The sequence below is a fragment of the Impatiens glandulifera genome, chromosome 2, assembly GCF_907164915.1.
Source record: "Impatiens glandulifera chromosome 2, dImpGla2.1, whole genome shotgun sequence".
Taxonomy (NCBI): domain Eukaryota; kingdom Viridiplantae; phylum Streptophyta; class Magnoliopsida; order Ericales; family Balsaminaceae; genus Impatiens; species Impatiens glandulifera.
The window spans coordinates 55,879,374-55,899,342 of record NC_061863.1 but is presented as its reverse complement, the minus strand read 5'-3'; the positions used below and the strand labels follow the sequence as shown (position 1 = coordinate 55,899,342).

General features: G+C 27.3%; 2 protein-coding genes across 2 annotated transcripts; one reads left to right on the top strand and one right to left on the bottom strand.

Moving 5' to 3' along the window:
- The first annotated feature begins 4,791 nt into the window (after nt 1-4,791).
- On the top strand, nt 4,792-6,675 carry LOC124927054 (NAC domain-containing protein 30). The gene is made up of 3 exons (XM_047467395.1): nt 4,792-4,959; nt 5,499-5,770; nt 5,913-6,675. The coding sequence occupies exons 1-3, from the start codon at nt 4,803-4,805 to the stop codon at nt 6,372-6,374; spliced, it is 891 nt and encodes a 296-aa protein (XP_047323351.1). The 5' UTR covers nt 4,792-4,802; the 3' UTR covers nt 6,375-6,675.
- A 2,894-nt stretch (nt 6,676-9,569) lies between these two features.
- On the bottom strand, nt 9,570-15,653 carry LOC124926006 (ABC transporter G family member 25). The gene is made up of 3 exons (XM_047466160.1): nt 15,524-15,653; nt 14,527-15,373; nt 9,570-10,896 (listed from the first exon to the last, which is right to left on the bottom strand). Exons 1-3 carry the CDS (start codon nt 15,620-15,622, stop codon nt 9,869-9,871), a joined length of 1,974 nt encoding a protein of 657 aa, XP_047322116.1. The 5' UTR covers nt 15,623-15,653; the 3' UTR covers nt 9,570-9,868.
- Nucleotides 15,654-19,969: the final 4,316 nt, after the last annotated feature.

The following is a 19,969-nucleotide window of genomic DNA, read 5'->3' as shown; positions in this document are numbered from 1 at the left end:
GGTTCATTATCCTTAACTATAAAGTTGTAATGATGTTTATGTGAGAAGATTTAAACTTCTAATCCAATTCTCAATCTCATTGAATAAACTAATTAAATTGAAGAAATTCTATATATAAATAAAATATGGATAAGAATCATTCCAAGATCTACAAAAAAATATCCATCAAAATCAAGGCAAATCCCTTTTGTTAATTCTCCTGAAATTAATGGTGGCTGGCCAGCTAAATATGATTACAAAATTGACAAAGACAGGTGGGAAACTGTGACATGGCATCCACATGGCAGGTGGTGGACGGTGACAAGTGTCATGGACGGCGCACCTGCAGAGAGAGAATTATTGAAATTAAACTAGATTGTGGGAAAAAGAAAAAACATATATATTTATGAGGTTGTTTGATTGTGGATTTTTTAAAAAATGAAGAGAGAGAAAAATGAGCGAAGATTTTGAGAAGATAATGATTATTTTTGTTAAAAAGACTTAAGTATTTATATATATAAATAAAATAAAAAATAATAATTTAAAATAGAAGGTATTTTAGTATTTTAATTAATGATTAGAGTGATGTGATTGATAAAATGGTAATGAAAGTGATATTTGATTTTTGAATTAGTTTTCTTAATAACCCATAATGAACCAGGTCTATGATTAGTTTGATTTATCTTATATTATTAAGCATTTAAGCTTATTCTCGTTTAGTAATAATTAAGTTATTTTAATAGTTAATATGGGGTGTATTTGATATTTTTAAACACTAATTTTTTTATATTTAATAATTAATATTATATATATTTAAATATTAATCACTTTAATTTTTTTTTTATTTTTTAATAAACCATCAATAATATATAACTCTAATGATATAAAATTAATATTTTTACTTAAAATAAATTTATTTTTCTATTAATTTAATTTTAAATATTAATAAATAAATAAATAAAATTATATAAATAGATTAGTTTATATAAGTTTTATTAATATATACTTTTAAATTTTAATTAAAATAAAAATTGAATAAAATATAAAAATATATCCTTATTAACCCTAATATAGCTAATCATGAATATGAACTTGAGTATTTGTATATCCAAAATTATATATCCGATACAAATATCCAAACATACGATTTCATGCTAGTTTGAGTACACTTCATATAAATATTTTATTATTTTAAAAAATTACATCTAAAATTTAATTTGTTCTTAGATTTTGAGATTTGGTTAAAAAAAGAGAATGAAGAAAAATAAGTTATTTAAATTTTTATTTAGTTTAATTAATTAATGATTACATAAAATTATATAGTAATAATAAAAGAATATATGAAGAGATAATTAATAATAAGAAAATTGACTTAGATGGTTTCTTTACAAGTTTTTATTTTAATTTTTACAAAATTAATTTTTTAATCAATCACTTTTCACCCATTACTCATTTCATTAAATAAAATATTAAAATACTATATATTTTAAATTATTATTTTTTATTTTATTTATCTATATCAATACCTTTTAAATATAAAAAAATAATCATTACATTTATAAAATTATCACCTTCATTAAATTTTTCTCTCTCTTGAATTTAAAAAAAAATCCACAACCGAACAAAGTCTTATATGAGTTTATAGAGAAAAGATTATGTTGTAAAAACAAGATGTATTTAATTATAATTTATTATGCATACCTTATAATAATTAATTATATATTTAAAAGAACCGTTAAATGATTAGTACCGACTTATATCAGTTTCTAATGTGAATGAAACAAAATCTTTGGCTTGTACGAATTCGGAATTTTTAAATAATCTGAATTATTTAAAAACTAATAATAGGCAGTGATTTCAAAAAAATTTACATTTCTTTATAAACAAATTTAAAAGATATTAATATATAAAAATAAATAAATATATATTATTTTAATATTTAAATCAATAAATAGAATGATGTGATATGAAATATAAAGAGAGATTGAAATAACTCAGATAGATAGAATCAGACCTAATTGGTAGTTTATATATTTATGTGTGATGTTATTGTAATATTTTTTTAAAACACTGAGTTTCACTTCAAGAATGTGACTAATTTCCGCGAATTAATCAAACCCAAAATTTATCGTTTGATGGGTTCGAATCTCATGGAGGTGATTTGAATTTTATAGGAATATAGGGTACGAGTGACTCTTGAGTCCATATGAGTTAATTTCATATCTTTTTTTATTAGAATGCTGAGTTTCGTTCCTTCTTTTGTAGTGCAACTAATCACCGCGGATTAAACATATAGTCCACAAACACACTTAATCATTTAACCAGACACAGACAGAATTTATCGTAAGACGGACTTGAACTCAGGATCTCATAGAGGTTTGGGATATCCACTAATCCCCGATTAATGTAAACGTTGATGTCATGATGTGACATATATACTGAAAATGAAAATGACATGGATTAATTAGATTTGAGGGCGATGAATAATGAATATTAATGATGGTGATTTGAGTTTGTTTAATTAATTAATTTATAATAAATGATGAATGATTAATAATGAGAGAGCGACAAAATCTTTAAAGACAATATAACGGTGGTGGAGGCTTAGAGGGGGTGGCGTGAAATCTTTGTTTTAACGCCGCCCAAACGACCTTCTTCTTTTCAAAGTTTACTTCCACCACACGCGCAATCAATTTCTCTTCCTAGTCTTCGTTTGTTTCACCTTATTCTCCAATACCCATTTCAAATCATAACTAGCCAATACTTATAAGTTTAATCAAACAAAACCTTATCTTTTGTCTATATATATATACTCTTGCTTGGAAAAATTAAGACATCAAGCTATAAAACAAACATTTTAACAAACACAGGTTAGATAGCTCTTGAGGAATTAAGTTCATTTCAGGTATGTATGTATTTTCATATTAATCTTCTCATCAATATCATACAACTCATCAACAAGAACACAACATGTCTGGAAAATTTTGAACCAAAGTATAAGAAAAACACAATATTAATTAGCTGTTTTTAATCTTTACTTTGTTGTCGGTTATTTAGGTTAATTGGTTGATAAGATCGATTATTTAAACCGAACAGTATGTTGCTTGCGAACAAACTATATTATTCAGTTTGAATAATGTGAGATTAAGTATTTTTTTATTACCATTTTAGTAATTTGGTTTTCCAAATCTATGGAAAATATTATAATTCATAATCAAACAAGCATCATATAATGTTACTAGAATAAAAAAATTCTTATTGTGTTTGAAGTAAGAACTTAATAAAAATAAATTATTGAACAATATTTTTTAACAAAATTTATTATTAAAACTCAAATAACCAATAGCGGAGAGTTGCCTAACTAACTAGTTGCTAGCTAGGTTGTAAAGTCATTTTGTTTTTGGTCAAATGATTTTATAGTTAATTAAATTCAAGACATAATAGGTATTAATGTTACATTACCTAATTAAATCATTTGCATGCTATTTTCTTCCTTATTAAATATCACATTAATTGTATATATTACATAAATGATATATGTTTTTCACAATACCCCCGTACAAGTTTTTTTTAATTCATTTACAATGAATATAAGTTGCATTAATTGATAGCAAATTAAAAAACAATCAAATTTGTTATATATAATTGATTACATAAATTAGGGAAGACTTGAAAATAACAAAAAAAAAAAAATGGAAACTATATAAAATAATTAATCTAAACCAATTCATATTGACATGAAACTAAATTTTCATGATTATGCTACGAGATTAAACAACTTAATACTTGACATATTATTAAACAAAAATATCAAAATAATTTATTTTTTAATGATTAAAATAAATATTATACATTAATATCACCCTTAAGTTTTCTTTTATCCAAAATGAGGCCACAAAAAGTTGATCAGAAAGTGATATTGCTTTCATATTTCATTTTTTGGGATGAACAATTTGTTCGTTAGACATAAGTTACACGCAAACAGTTATCGTTTTAATTTGTTTGTTTGACATTGAATCGAACAATTAGTGTAGATATATATCTCGAAACAAACTAGCTAGGCGTATGATTGTAGTTTATTAGTAGTTGTGGTGATAAAGGTTTCCACTATAAGAAAAACGGAGTGGATTGCACTCAAAGCAAGCATAGACAGACATATACACAGCATGCTTCTTGTTTTGTCCCATGAACATGACATCTAAGTACAAACTAAAGTCAATCTCTGCGGCCCTTTTTTTAAAAAAAAAAAAATAATAATCAATTTTAAACTTTACTCAATATATACCCAGGGAAAGAAGCTATGAAATTATATTTTAAAAAAAACATAAATAAATACACACAATATCCGTTTTTGGGTTGGTGAGAGTAATTAATAGAGTATCATTTTCAATTATTAGGTTTTATATAGGAAATGGTTATAATTAATTGATGATCAAATACACACACATGCAGTTGGTCCTACTATTATATATATATATATACTATACCAAGTTGAGAAAAAGACATATAAATGATCATGAGTAGTAGTAGTAGTGTTGTTCAAGTTATAAGCAATATTTTAAATCATTTTATGGCCTACAATCCAATCTGAACCCTAATTTTTGTTTTTGTTTTTAAATGAGACATGTTTCATTGAATCATAACTCTGTGAAGATAATTTGACTAGCTAGGGTTTCAGCGCGAGCTGAGAATCAATCGAAACATAACGTTTTATGATTTTGTTCACTATACTTATATATTATAACTAAATAATGTATAGATCTCTCTGAAAAAAGTTGTATTATCTTGTGATTGCAGCAATCTGCAAATTAATAAAAATAAAAATGGAGTCATCATGTGTCCCGCCAGGCTTCAGATTCAGGCCAACAGAGGAAGAACTAGTAGGTTACTATCTAAAGAGGAAAGTGAACTCACTCAACATTGATCTTGATGTTATCATTGACATTGATCTCTACAATATGGAACCATGGGACATTGAAGGTATATATATAATTTTCACCCTTATTATTATTTATTATTATCAATATTAAAAAAAAATCTTTTTTTTTTATATTAACTAAAACTTATATAGTTTTGGTAGATATCGGGATTGTTTGTTTTAGGGTTTAGGGTTTCTTTCTCTTTGAGGGTATTTTGGTAAATTTTATTGCTAGAGAAGACCCAAAAGACCAAAATTAAAAATTCTAAACATTGGTCACTTTCCATGGCTACAATGTAAAGTGTAATTCAAAGTGAAGAATGCATTACACGCATGCATCTATGGTGTGTTTGGATTCAAACTAGCATCATTAATGCAGCATTATCTTATATTAAAATCATACCCTAATTGACAATTTGGTTCTTGTATATATGTCCCTTTCAACACTCATTATTCTATCTACAACTTTGATTATTAGACCATATATAGATTTCATCATACTGTTAGCCATCTAATTATATATAAGTTTCCTTCTCATTTTCAATTAATTTTATAAATCATAATTCTATATATATAGATTTAAAATTTAATATTCATGCAGATAATTGTAAATTGGGATACGAAGAGAAGAACGAGTGGTACTTTTTTAGTCACAAAGATAAGAAATATCCAACCGGGACTAGAATGAATAGAGCTACGGCTGCTGGATTTTGGAAAGCGACGGGTAGGGATAAAGCGGTTCTATCTAAGAATAGAGTAATTGGGATGAGGAAAACTCTAGTCTTTTATAAGGGTCGTGCCCCGAATGGTAGAAAGAGTGATTGGATTATGCACGAATATCGTCTCCAAACATCAACAAACGATGTTCCTCAGGCAAGTTCTTATATATGCAAACTCAAATATCTCAGTCTTCGCGTTATTATTAATACAAAATTTAACATTTTTTTTTTTAAAAAATATTTATATTTAAAGACTAAATATTGACATCAAACTTGTTGTATTGATAAAATTATAGGAAGAAGGATGGGTAGTTTGTCGCGCATTCAAGAAACCAATTCCAAATCAAAGGCCACATGTAAATATGGAAACTTGGAATAGCAATGGATGTTCATATCTGGGAGAGACTAGTAATTCTCGGATGATCATGATTCCTGAAAATACCGAAAACGTATTAGGGCTTGGCTCAAACCAACTCATTGCATGCCCTAAGCCGTCCATTAATTTACATCAAGACCTTTTTGAACCAAATTATTCGTTTATAGACAATCAAACTAGTACCGACTATCAACAATTTCTACCACAGGAGACCAATATTGTCGGAAACAATGAAATAGAACAATATGTTGATTGGAAAGACTTCGACGACATTGTTTCAAACCGATCGACACAAGTATTCGAGCCGTCATCGGTGCCTCATCTCCAAAATCTAGGAACCCAAGAGTATACACATTTTGGGTGCTTTCCTAACATGCAATAGCTAGCTAGCTAGCCAATTATTATAGCCATGCATCACATTATGTTTGATCACTAGCTAGCTAGGGTTTATGTTAATTTTCTCCTTTTCCAAGAAGATTAATTAAGTATAGATATATGGTATTGAAACTAATATTCTTCATGGATCATAATAAGGTCAAACTGTCTAGGAAGTAATTATGGGATAAATTGATTAATTATCTCAAAGTTGTAAAAGCAGATCATTCACTTTTATCTGATTTCTTCTGCTAAGTTTTTTTTTTTTACATCTGTAAATTATGCGAAAGCATATTATTAGAAGCAAAACCCTGATCAGTTGTTTTTCTGTAAAGTCAAGTTTTTAATTTGTTTAATTTGGATATTGTACTAGCTAGCTAATTTTATTTTGAATCATATATTTATATATAATACTTCTTTATCTTAATTTTTTTTTAAATGGAAAGTACCCTTTAAAATATGAATATTTTGAATAACTTCATACAATATTAGCTATTTTAAAATATATTTTTAACATTAAAAATTAACTTTCATTTATTTTTTTTTATATATATATATATATATATATATATATATATATATATATATATATATATTTTAAACATGTATTTCATAATTAGGGTGATATACGAGTTTTTGAGTAGTTATTGTGAAATTTAGATGGAGACGTTTATATAGCAGGATTAATACATATTTATGTTAGTTAATATTTTGATTATTTTTTTTGTTTGACTAATTAGTTTGAGAGAAATTGTTGAACATTCAATGATTATAGTCGTCTGATTCATATTATTTATAATTATATTTTTATGATGCTTCTGATATTTGTTTCGAAAAATTACTGGAGTCGATCGATGAGTTATGCGTTCTTTTAAAGATTTATTGAGTAATGTGTTTGGTGACTTTTTTTTTTTTTTTTCTTATGTCATACTTTATCTTTATACTTAAACAATTTTTACAATTTTTAAAATAATGAACCAATTTTAATTTCTAGACAAGTGAGACAAGTTGAATCCATTTTATGTATATTTATTTTGAAATATGAAAATGATGACATGTAATTGAAAATTAAACATAGTTAATGTTTTAGGTTAAAAACATGAATTTCTAAATAGCTAATATTTTAAGGGGCTATTTTTTAAGGATTTATTTCAAAATATTTTAATTTTTTAAGAAATCTATATATTATCCCTGTCAAAGTTATTTAAGGGGCTATTTTTTAAGGATTTATTTCAAAATATTTTCATTTTTTAAGAAATCTATATATTATCCCTGTCAAAGATATCTAGCTATAATATTTAAAGTATAAAGGTAAAAGTGTAATTAGTTAATTACGTCTTAATTAGACCTAAGGTTATACTATTTTTAAGGCAGTCAAAATCGAAAAATTTATTTAAAATCGTTCTTAATAGTTCCTATTACACAAGATACCTCCGCAAGGGCATATCAAATAATGTATTGTTATCTTTTGATAAACAAATGGATATTAGAACAAATCTAGTTATAACTCGTAAAATTTATATTTTATTTAAAATTGTATGAATTTAATTTGAAAAAATATTAGTTATATATTTTTTATATTTTTTAAAAAAATGTGTAAATGTATATTAAAAATGAAAAAATCGTTTAAGCACAACGACAAAACAAGACATGAAAATATATATTTTTTTATATATAGGTACTTAATAAATTATCGAGCTCGTAAATCTTCGAGTAGAACGATTAACTACCCGATAAACTCTACTGACTTTCCTAAACTAATATCAGAAAACGTTATAATATAATGAATAGTACGTATTGGACGTCTACGATCATTGAAAGTTCGACGATTTCTCTCCAACTAGATAAACCACAAAAAAAATTGGGATGCTAACCCAAATATGTACGTAGGTCTGTCATATCAGCCACATCAATCTAAATTAACTTATCAGCAATTACTTAAAGACTCGGACATCACCCAATGAACCACAATAATACTTCACAAAAAAATTTAAATATTAGTCACCCCTCGACAATGTAATAGTAAGTTAGTTATCGATTCAACATATTTGTGACACATACGACTAAATATAATACAACATTTTTCATTCACATATTATCCGTTAGAATTCCACCATGAATAACACTTCATCCAAATAACGAGATCTTAGATAAAATTTTGTATTCTTATAGTCTTTTTCAACCAAAAATTTATATCTACCTAATTTTAAAATTCTATATATTTAAATAAAAAATTAATTAAAAATAAGTAAATAACACTATAAAAAATTATATTTATAAAATTAATTATATTAATTTATTTATTTGAATAAATTATAATTTTTTTAATTTATAAACATTAATTTATTTTTTAATGTTAAATAAAATAAAATCGAAATTATTTAAAACTCGTAAAATCTTATTACAGTAAATTTAAAATCGTAAGAGTTTACCTATTTAATATTTTAAAATCAAACTCGTTAACCTTATCTGAAATCCTAAAATTATAGGATTTTAAGAGTAAATTTAAAATTTTAACCGTCTTAATTATTTTATATTTATAAAATATATAAAAAAAACCTTTATTAAAGTTATATTGCCTTTTTGAACTAAATGTTCTTGTTGGGAGTCTTTAGTTGAATAAGCCTTTTTGGAGCAAAAGATAATACTGAAGACTATTGGGCCAAATATATTGGGCTAAGACTGGTAGAGAGTTGTGAACAATTGTCGCATACTTTTGGAGGATTTGATTCAGAATTGGCTCATGAAACCAACCCTAAGTATTTCAAGATTGATCCATTGTTGTTTTTAATTTCTTTTCAAAAGTAAACTCTTATGAAATACATGTTTTAAGACATGGCTTAATTTCAAACTCCTTGAAAATAATGTGATCAAATTACATAAACATCAACAATGATATATCTATTGATGTTCATCAATAGTGAAGAGACTATAGCCTCATTGTTAAACAAAAAATCTAAAGAAATAGAGATAAATTATTTTATTTTTTCAGCTAAACCAACTATTATGTCACATCATTGTCCAATAATCATTTCTCATTAAATATTGATCTCGTGTTAGAATTTATATTAACAACCAAAATATAAATTTTAACTTAATTCATGCTGGTCCTTGGGCTTTCAGGACAGCCCATTTCAAAGGTCCACTTTATACTACAACATTATAAAATGGACAATTTGATTTCCTTCTCTTCATATTCAAAAACAACAATATTACTAATTCAATTATTGAAGATTTTTCCTTAGTAATTAAGTCATGCCAATTAATCTCATTTATGAATCAAAATAGATTCAATGAGAATAAAACACATAAACATTGTTGATTTACACTTACATAAGACCAAACAAATACAACATTTGGATCATATTATATCTTACTTGAGTTATAAACCAAACACCAGTGTCGTTAGTCTTCTCTAATCATCCCATCATCCCCTTCTTCCTTTTAGACCACATGCAACAACCAAACCAATATCATTTCTCAAACTTCTAAACTTCTTCCTTAAGCTTTAATTCGCCTCAACGCAATATACGCCAGCATCCTATAACCGAAAAACATAACGAGAAGAGCCATAACACTAACCGATGGCGAAATCTGTCCCCTCACATCTTCCTCAATAAACTTACAACTCGCCATTTCGGTTCCATAATGCGTACAAGCCAGCAACGACGATATCCCCCTTCCCTCTTCATACTGCACGTTAATAAGCAGCCTGTAACAATAAAACGTCGTCGAAATGTACTTCATCCAAGCCAAACAAACATGCACCTTATGAACGTAGAAACCACCCGTCAATACAAACGCCAGCATTATAACCGTCACAACAGTCGACGCTTGTTTGGCGTCCATAATCAACGCCCCTAGAGCAAGTCCCAATCCCTGAGAAACGAGCACGTAACCAATCAGAACCATCCATGTCAACACGAAAGCCACGAAATCCTGCTTCAATCCTGCCATCCAATAAGTTATGGAAATGAATATCGTCGGGAGAATTAGCTCCATCGGTAAGTCGCCCACGATTCGAGCCATGAAGTAAGGTGACAGCGTGTACATTCCCGATGCTCGTTCTTTCATGAAGATGGCTCGTTCTTGTGGGAAAGCGAATACAGCGTTGAACGATGGGAGGACTCCCCAAAAGATTGAAATGAAGAATAGGAGACCTAACCGGTCTTGAATGTCTTTCGAGTTTGAATGCCACCACATTGAACCGGCTAGGATAGAGGCTGCCAGGACTTGGAAGACTCTTAAGGAGTTGAAGGCTTCATATTTTCGTTCTTTTAGGCTACGTCTTAGGAGGATGTTGAATTGATTACACCACGTGTGGATTCCATCTAGAAAGTTCTTTTCGCAAGTTCTTTTTGAGACACGACGGTTTTCACATATTTGTGTCATCGTTGTTGTTGTTATGCATGCCGCTTTAACTTTAGGACCTAGTAGAGTGTTGTATTTGGAGACAAGTGTATGCTTGGCATTAACAAGCTGTTTATCTCTTTCGGTTCCATTAGCAGCACCATCGAGAAGCCACACATCTGTCAATTGCGAATAAACTAGATCAAGATCAAGATAATGTACATATATTTTCATTAATTCTCTTTATTAACTAATTAATTATCATGTGTATTTGGTTTGTAGTGGATTCTACACAAGATGAGACTTTCCCATTAATATGTTTTAATTGACATTTCAAAACAACACATAATATTGTGTAGTGTGTCTCCCATTATTAGTGGCCGGTGTCCCCAAATAAACAAGTTATTGTCTTTATGGACACCTGTACGAGGATATTAAGTAAACTTTGTTGGGTATGACTCATATTACTAGGCCATGTTTGATCCAAGTGTTATTTGAACAAGATCATTTCGATAAAAACGAGATTAATGGTATACATATTTTGTGATTTTAGATTATGTTCTTAAGAGTAGACAAATATAACCTAGACCTTAGTGTTCTCTTAACCCGGGTTTATTCTAGTACGACACCACAATCATGAATTTGAAACCCGAGTTACCCTGGTAGGTTTGGATTGTGTTTGAAATGGGGTATTATTTGCAACTTTGATTCCAAGTCATAATAGTGTATATTTATATATAAAGAAAAGTCATTGTCTATATATAGATATATAAATATATAGCTACTAGCTCTAGTGGTGGGCTTGTGATAATCCACTCAGGAGCTGTGGCTAGTGGCGATTGAATTATGTAAACAACAACATCAACCACCACCACCAATAATATATAGTATATATACCCATCTCTTAAAATACAATAAATTATTGAAAACCCACAAAGTCCATTTGAGTGGGAGATGAAAAATTAACAAAATTCCTAAAAATGGGTCAATTTGCTAGCTATGCAAAAGTGACCCAACACGTGGTTATTGATCTCATAACATTAATGCATAATCCTCCTGTGACATGTCTGGATTAACTTATAACACCCAGCACATGACTATACAAATAATTTATCATATCCAAATCAAAAAGGAGCAGCAGTAGTTCAGAGAATTGGACCGACCAATCCCCTCTTAAAAAGACTGTCTATTTGTAACCATTTGCTTTCTGTCACATGTAACCCTTTTCCTCTTTTTTAATGTTTAAAGGTTAACAAATCCACATGGAGACTACCATAACATTTCACAAATGTTCTTTAGTTTGTAGTTTGAGTCTTTGTGATCTGAACTACTACAAACTAAGATGAGTTGAGTTTGTCACATAGGTGATGAACCCTATTTAGTTTAGTCAATCCACTACAAATTGCACTTTTAGCCACTCGTCAGCACTTTTCACAGAAAAAAGATATATGAATTAGTGGGCTACATAGAAAGAACAAATATTTATGAGCACTTTGATAAAAATATATACTTAGAACCTAGCCTTGATCATACGTACTCTGCATTACTTTTATCCTTTCACCCCATTATATTCTATCTAGTCTTTCAGTATAGGCATCCTAACCACCAATATTCTTCTTTCTAGCTAGAAGATTTAACTCATCCTAATTTGATAAGTACAAATTTTGCAACTAATTTGACTGGAATAAAGAATTGTAACTTTTCAAATTAAGTTTGTCTGCTTCATATAAAGATAGTTCTCTCAATTTAGCAACATATCTCATTTTGTCCATTAATGATTTTTTTCTATTTTTCAGCATGGAGACAAAGAAAGTTGGAAACATTTATATATGTTAAGGTTGGTTGTTATTTGGCCTAATCACTAATAAGGTCTTTCTTAAGAGACTTAACTAATTCATGCATCCAAATGGATCATCCTCTAGAGGTTGGCAAAAACATTAAGATAACTTTAAATTATATCACCATCGATGTTCCTTCTACGAAACACATGTTAATCTCCCCGATAATCCTAAGGGGCCCGCCCGCTTAACACGAGAAGATAATCGTGAACAGCTAGCAAACATAATCATCCTTGGATAAGTATTGTCTGTCTTAATCATTTATATAATCATGAGCCAGACTATTATACTTTCACTCAACCAATTCCAATTCAATTCTATGATATACTTGAGATTGAAACAATTAATACTCCAATTAAGATGGTCCCCTTCAAAAAGGAACATATATAACACACCAAATCAGTACTAACTTTATAATGGGTTGGTGAAAATCACATAACCAATTATCACTTGATATCTAAAGTAACATTTATTTTCACTTGATAGTTAATCAATTACATTTTCATACTATTATTATTTTTTAAATTGTCAATTCAAGTAAATTTATAATTAACCACATGTTAATGAACCAAATAATACCAAACATATACAAGTACACATTTATTAAAAATGTACTTTCATATAATTTTTATTGATTTAATAATCTTGGAATCAACTTCTTTAGAACCAACACTGTAATATTTTGCCTTTGTCAGAAATTATTCTTTCCAACAGCTTCCTGATTTGTGTATTGAATACTAATATATATATATATATATATATATATATATATATATATATATATATATATATATATATATATATATATATATATATATATATATATATATATATATAAATATACTATTGTTTTTAATATATCACCTAATTTTGATCTATTACTAGTAGGCATGAGCATAGGTATCTAGTGGTTATATATAAATACCATATTCAAAATGTAATTAAAATTCAAGAATTGTGACTACTGTAATCTCAACATTATTAATATTATTAATAATATTTATATTTAATTAAATGGTAGACAGATTTGATGTAAAATAAATAGTATTGACCCTACCAAATCTTACAAGATTTTCTAGTTCAAATTATTTATATTATTATAATATCAAGATTTATTTTTCATAGTTTCAAGATATATAAGAGAAAAATGGTAATTTCATTCAGAAGTTCTAAACCAAACAAGACATTAAAAGTGGCACTAAATTAGTGGTTTATTGAGATCTGACCTAAAATAAACTGATTGCAACAGAGACTTTTTTTTTAAGTTTAAATAACTTAAAATATTCCTTTTTTTGATATGGGGTTATTTGAATAATCAGCTTTGTTGTGAATGGATCTTAAATAACCCAATCATCAATTATTTATGAACTTCTTAAATCAAATTATCAATTAAAAAATTGTTTTTTTTTAAAATAACCCCTATATCTTGAAATAAGAGATACCGAAAAAAGTTTCTAAATTCAAAAAAAAAATAAAAATTAAGTAACCCACTTTTTCATAACACTAATTAATTCTTTAAATAAATTCAATTCTAACAAGGCCTTAGATCTTCTTAACATCTAATCATATATTAACAAATCAAATCATCTTAAAATACTCTTTATTTTTAAAAAAACATATATTATTATACTTTTAACATGATCTTTTTTATTTAAATAACTTCAATTAATTAACTCACTTTCAATAATTTAACTTCAATAAAATTATTTAAAAATAACTCATTACCAAACAAAACCTAAGTGCCAAAACTATATTTAGTAGTTAATAATTTAAATCATATTTATTTAAAAATAATTCATCTCAAATAACCAATATCAATCATTTTTGTATGCATAATTTGAGGGGAATAATTAATAAAGGTGATGAAACAGAGGATATGCATACATAAGAAAAAAACATTGAATACGATTTAGATGAATTTAAAGAAAACGATGATGAATTCATATACAGAAAAGATCGCAGATCGCGTACCGTTTGCGAGATCAAGCAGAAAATCTGCAGGATTCATGGGAAATGACGGCGAAAATCCCAAAGAATCAAAATACGGCATCGCTTCGCTTCCTTTTCCAAAATAAATACACCTCCCTTCCGAAAGCACGAGCACAGATTCAAACATCTGATAAACCCTACTCGACGGCTGATGCACCGACATTACAACCGATCTCCCTTTCGCCTTCGCCGCGGTTTCTAACGAATCAACAAGCCTATACGCCGCCGTCGCATCAAGTCCCGACGTAGGCTCATCAAGTATTAACAAACTCGGATTCACCATCATTTCCTGCGCAATACTAACTCGTTTCCTCTCTCCTCCAGAAATTCCCCTCACGAACGCGTTCCCAATTATCGTGTTCTCGCATTTCGAAAGCCCTAACTCCGTTATAACATTTTCCGCCGCTTCGATTTTTTCCCTCTCGTCTAGATGCTTCGGAAGACGGAGGAGTGAACAGAATAACAGAGTTTCACGGACGGTTAGATGTGGGAAAAGTATGTCGTCTTGTGAAACGAATCCGGTACGACGGAGAATCTGTTTAGACGGTTTTTGGCCGTTTATGAGGATTGATCCGGTGAGGGAGTATTCATCGTTGACTCCCTGTAGTCTACCTGCTAGAGCGGTTAAGAGTGTTGACTTACCACTTCCAGATGGACCCAGTATGGCCAGGATTTGTCCTGGCGATACCATTCCGGTGATTCCATTTAAGATTGTCCTTTCTCCAATATTGCTCGCCGCCGTTGGATCGGATGATGAGGAGGATGATAATAGCCGTCCGATGTTGCTCTTGGTTTTCTCTAGCTTTATTTTGTAACATACCTCTATGAACTATTATTGAAAAAAAAAAGAAAAAATGAAAAGTCAAGTGATAGTAAACAGATCTTTGACCTTTTCTTTAATTATTAAATAGTTTTGATAGTTACATTTTATTTCAATGCATGGTGAATAATTATTTGTTGGTTATGAGTTATAACTAACCTGGAGAGTAACGGGGAAGCAGTTAGAGGAGATGACGGCGGGATCTGGCGGCGGAGAGACGTCGGCATTTGGGGTTTGGGTGGCGGTAGACGGTGGCATTGTTTCGCCGGAGAAATATAGAGAGAGAAAATTGAGATTGAAAGAGGAGGAGATGCAAGGAGGGGATGATGAGATTATGTGGGTATTTATTTGAAAATGAGTGCCACGTCATTGGAACACGTGGCTTGTGTGTAAGGGAGGTTTGGACCTCCATTAAATTACATCAATGGAAAAGAAGCTTTTCTTCTTACCCATTATTTATTTCTCTGTCTTACTTAAGAGAGAGAGATCAGCAGTAAATGCTTGCGTTATTTCGTATGCAGCAGAAAGATTAAGAGAGAGAAAAAAACAGTATAGTATAGTAAATGGTATGTATTGTCATAAAAAATACAAATATTTATTAGCTGTAAAAAAGATTCACAATTATACCTCGCCCCAACCGTTTTTTTAAGTAAATAAAAATTAAAAATATATGTATTAAATTCGAAGTTTGAATAATAAATGACTCACCAATTAATATTATTCAGACGAGATCATTAAAAGGAAGGGAAAAGAAGAAAATAACTATTCTAACTTTTTTTTTATACGTATATATATTTAATAGAAAAAAGAAAATAGCACTTATTCCAAACTAAAATGGACGCAATACTTTTCGTCATCAATGTGCTGTATTAATTGTTGCTCTTTATCATCTATTGTATATTTTTAGACTTTTTGAATTTTCTTTAGAACTAGAATAATCTTAGTAGAAATTTAATTAAATTTGTCTATATAAAGAGATTTAGTAAATGATTATAAAGAGATTGCTTTATTAGTAATATAGAAGCATGAGTTTGTTTTTCAAATATGTATGATATCTAATTTGCAAAGAAACTAAGACTAAGACTAGTTGATTTGGGTTATTGAAATAATTTAGAAAGAAAAAAAATGATGATTTAAAAAAGATGAGAATAATTTTTTTATTTATAAAAAGACTTAAAAGAATATTAATATTTTAATTAATGAATTAATTAATTCGATAATTATGAGAGAGACTTCCTAATTATGAGAGAGACGGAAAGTGATGTTTGATGTTTTTTTTTGTCATTTGAATAATTTAAAATGGAACAAGGCTTAAGAGCTTGTTTGATATTTAATTATTTGAAAATTTTATTGATATTGTTTTTTGAAAAAAAAAACATTTTATTTGAGTTTTTATTAAATTAAATTATTATATTTTTTATTTTAATATGAGTATTTTAGTATTTTAATTAATATATTAAATGATTAAAAAGAAGGAAGGAATGATAAGATATTTTTTTCATAAATAAATAAAATACCAACAATCAAATTAGATCTAAAATTTTCAATAATTTCGGTTTCTTAAATAAACTATTTAAATTTTTTAATATTATTTAATAAAAAATAATTTATTTAATACAAATAATAATATATAATTTATACCATCCTCAACTAATTTTTTTAAAGCTATTATAGTAAATTATATGAAATCGATTGATGTGGTTTCTTGGGATTTTTTTTATTCACCTAATATTTTTTAATAAATATTCATCACATTATTTTCATTTTAATTATTAAATTATTTATTTCAATAAATTACAAAATACATTTATCTTATTTTTATTAAATTTAAATTTTAAATACCAAATAATATTTTACTAATTAAATTAATAAAAAATTAAATATATAACTATTTTTTTATCAAATAAATTTTTTAAACCAATCTAAAAAAACTAACAAATTAGGTAGGAAATGAAGGGTATAATGGTGAAAGTATAATAACTTTTACTTTCAAAAAATTAACTTACTCTAATATAAAATTAAATATTATACTAGAAGTCATGACTCCGAATGACAACAAGAAGTTTCGAGCGAGTAAAATATTTATCATCCAATCTCGTTTTACTTCGGTGATAATTTTATTATCACTTTCTTCTCGTTTGTTTATTAGTTAATCTCCGCGTTCTCGTTTGTTTATTAGTTAATCTCCGCGGGTACCCTTTATAATCTATTCTTTTAAAAAAATTATATAATAAATTATATAAACAGATTTTATTAATAATATATATATATATATATATTTATTAATATATTAAACAATTATATTATTATAAATAAACTTAAAACCCTTATAAAATATAATCTTTAAAGTGTTGAGATAGAATTAAGGTGAGATGAGACGTGATACACATATACTATTCTACTCCATCCCGGCAGGGCCGGCCCTGGGGCAAGCCCTTGGGATAGGACAGTCCACTCCCCAGGGTAAGGTTTTAATGAAATATATTATAAAAATTTGATCATAAGATTTTGTAGTATAGTGGTTATAGATAAAAATTTAGAACTTTTAATTGGTATGGGTTCAAACCTCACAAAAAAAAACTATTTTTTTATTAAAAAATTTCAACTTGACCTAGGGCAACAAAAATATCGAGTTTTTTTTAACGGGGCTGGGTATCCAAAAACTCAGAGCCGGATCTGCATCCCAATCAAACGGAATAAAACCATATAAAACAATTCGGTTCAGTTATCGAAGATTGATCGAACTTACTATTGCTTTGGATCATATTAACTTTCAACATAAATTCTTTTACTATCTAAGTTATTTATTTAAATTTAAAAATTATAAAGAATAAATTAGATACATCAGATAAGGTAGCTAAATAAACTAGGCAAACCCGGCATGGACAGAAAAAACAGAAAAAAGCGGTCCGGAATATTAGGCCTTTTGGAGGGGGACACATTACATATATATATGTTGACACGTATCAAACATTATATAAAACAAAACACACAAATTCACTTCTTTTTTCTAAAATAATGTTCTAATATTGACTTTTTATTCTTATTCAAACCTAGATAGCTTTTGTTACAATTTATTAATAATGTACACCTCAATACCCACAAACTAACTATTCTATAAATTTTGATTATATTTATAATTCAATTCTTAAAATTAAACAGTAAAAAATATTTAAATAACCAAATTTTATAATAGAAAATATATTTTAATATTTAATTTTGATGATTGAAAAAATATGAATTGATCATGGTATTGATATTGATTACAAAATAATGAGTTGTTTAAAACATTTTGATATAGATTATTTATTTCCATAAAACCAGTACTAAAAAATAAATCCTTTATTTAAGACAGACGTAAAGCAAAGTGTTTTTAACCATAATTCTTTTAGAAAGGATTTTGTTTGGTGTGGAATAAGTTTACAAATTATAAGGATGACAAGATAGATTCTCTTAGATCATCTCCAAAATCTTTATTATATAGAGAATATTTCCAAACAAGAATACGGTATATATTCTCTAAGCATACTTTTATATATATACTTTATTTTAGAAATACAAATACTCTCTTTGTATTAAATAATTAAATGTGTTTGTTGGATATATGCTTAATCGGGTTATGTGTTTAACCATCTCACTTTATCTCCTCTTTTAGTCTAGTGAAAACAATATTAGAATATTATTAGTCTCTCTGAAGTTCTAAGTTCGAGTCCGTCAGACGCTAAGTTCTACGTCTAGTTAAATTGTTAAGTGTGTTTAAATCGTTATTCCATATTTTTTTTTTCATAAAAAAGATTGAAATAAAATATATAATAATTACAAAAATTGCATTCTTGAATAAATTTTAATATTGGTTTTATTTTTAAAATTTATTTAATAAATTTGATGTTACTTTTTTTTAATTAATTTTATTTATTATAAATATATAAATATATATGTGTGTGTATAATTAGTAGTTAAAGGATAGGCCACCACCAAACTATAAATAGTTAAATGTCATGTATAATTAATAGTTTGGTGTTAATTTTTTGTTTCAATTCTAACATAAATTTCTTACAATTTTAATGTCTAATTTTGTTTTTTATACTTGTAAAAAAATAAATAGTTTTATCATGAACTTTAAAATTTAATATTATAGTGACCTAGCTTTTTTATGATTTAATTGTTTTTGTACTAAACACTAATATTAATTATTTTTGTAACAATAATTACATACTATTTTGTGATAAAAAAAGCACATATAAATTAATTATATAATAAATATTTAACCACTATTAAAATTATATCAAAATATCTTGTTAAATACATAATTATTATTATTTTTTTATTTTTAATTATATATGTTCCCTATATATTCAAATTTATTCATTATAAATAATAAATGCGAATAATTTTTATGAATTTATTTTTATATAATAAAAATGACAAAAATATCTTCTTAAATTAATCTTTTAGTTTTAATATTCCGAATATTGTCATTACGTTGGTTTAAAATGTTATTGCGTTAGAAGATGAGGAAACTAGTTTGTGGTATCTATAAAAAAAAAATTGTAAATAATTTCATATGAAATATTATGTCTGTTTATAAACTGAAATGTACAACAC

Coding starts and splice junctions, on each gene's coding strand:
- LOC124927054 (XM_047467395.1), top strand. CDS start 4,803: ATGGAGTCATCATGTGTCCCGCCAGGCTTCAGATTCAGGCCAACAGAG. Junction 4,960..5,498: donor GGAACCATGGGACATTGAAG/GTATATATATAA, acceptor ATATTCATGCAG/ATAATTGTAAATTGGGATAC. Junction 5,771..5,912: donor CAACAAACGATGTTCCTCAG/GCAAGTTCTTAT, acceptor ATAAAATTATAG/GAAGAAGGATGGGTAGTTTG.
- LOC124926006 (XM_047466160.1), bottom strand. CDS start 15,622: ATGCCACCGTCTACCGCCACCCAAACCCCAAATGCCGACGTCTCTCCG. Junction 15,374..15,523: donor GCTTCCCCGTTACTCTCCAG/GTTAGTTATAAC, acceptor TTTCAATAATAG/TTCATAGAGGTATGTTACAA. Junction 10,897..14,526: donor TCTGCTTGATCTCGCAAACG/GTACGCGATCTG, acceptor CGCAATTGACAG/ATGTGTGGCTTCTCGATGGT.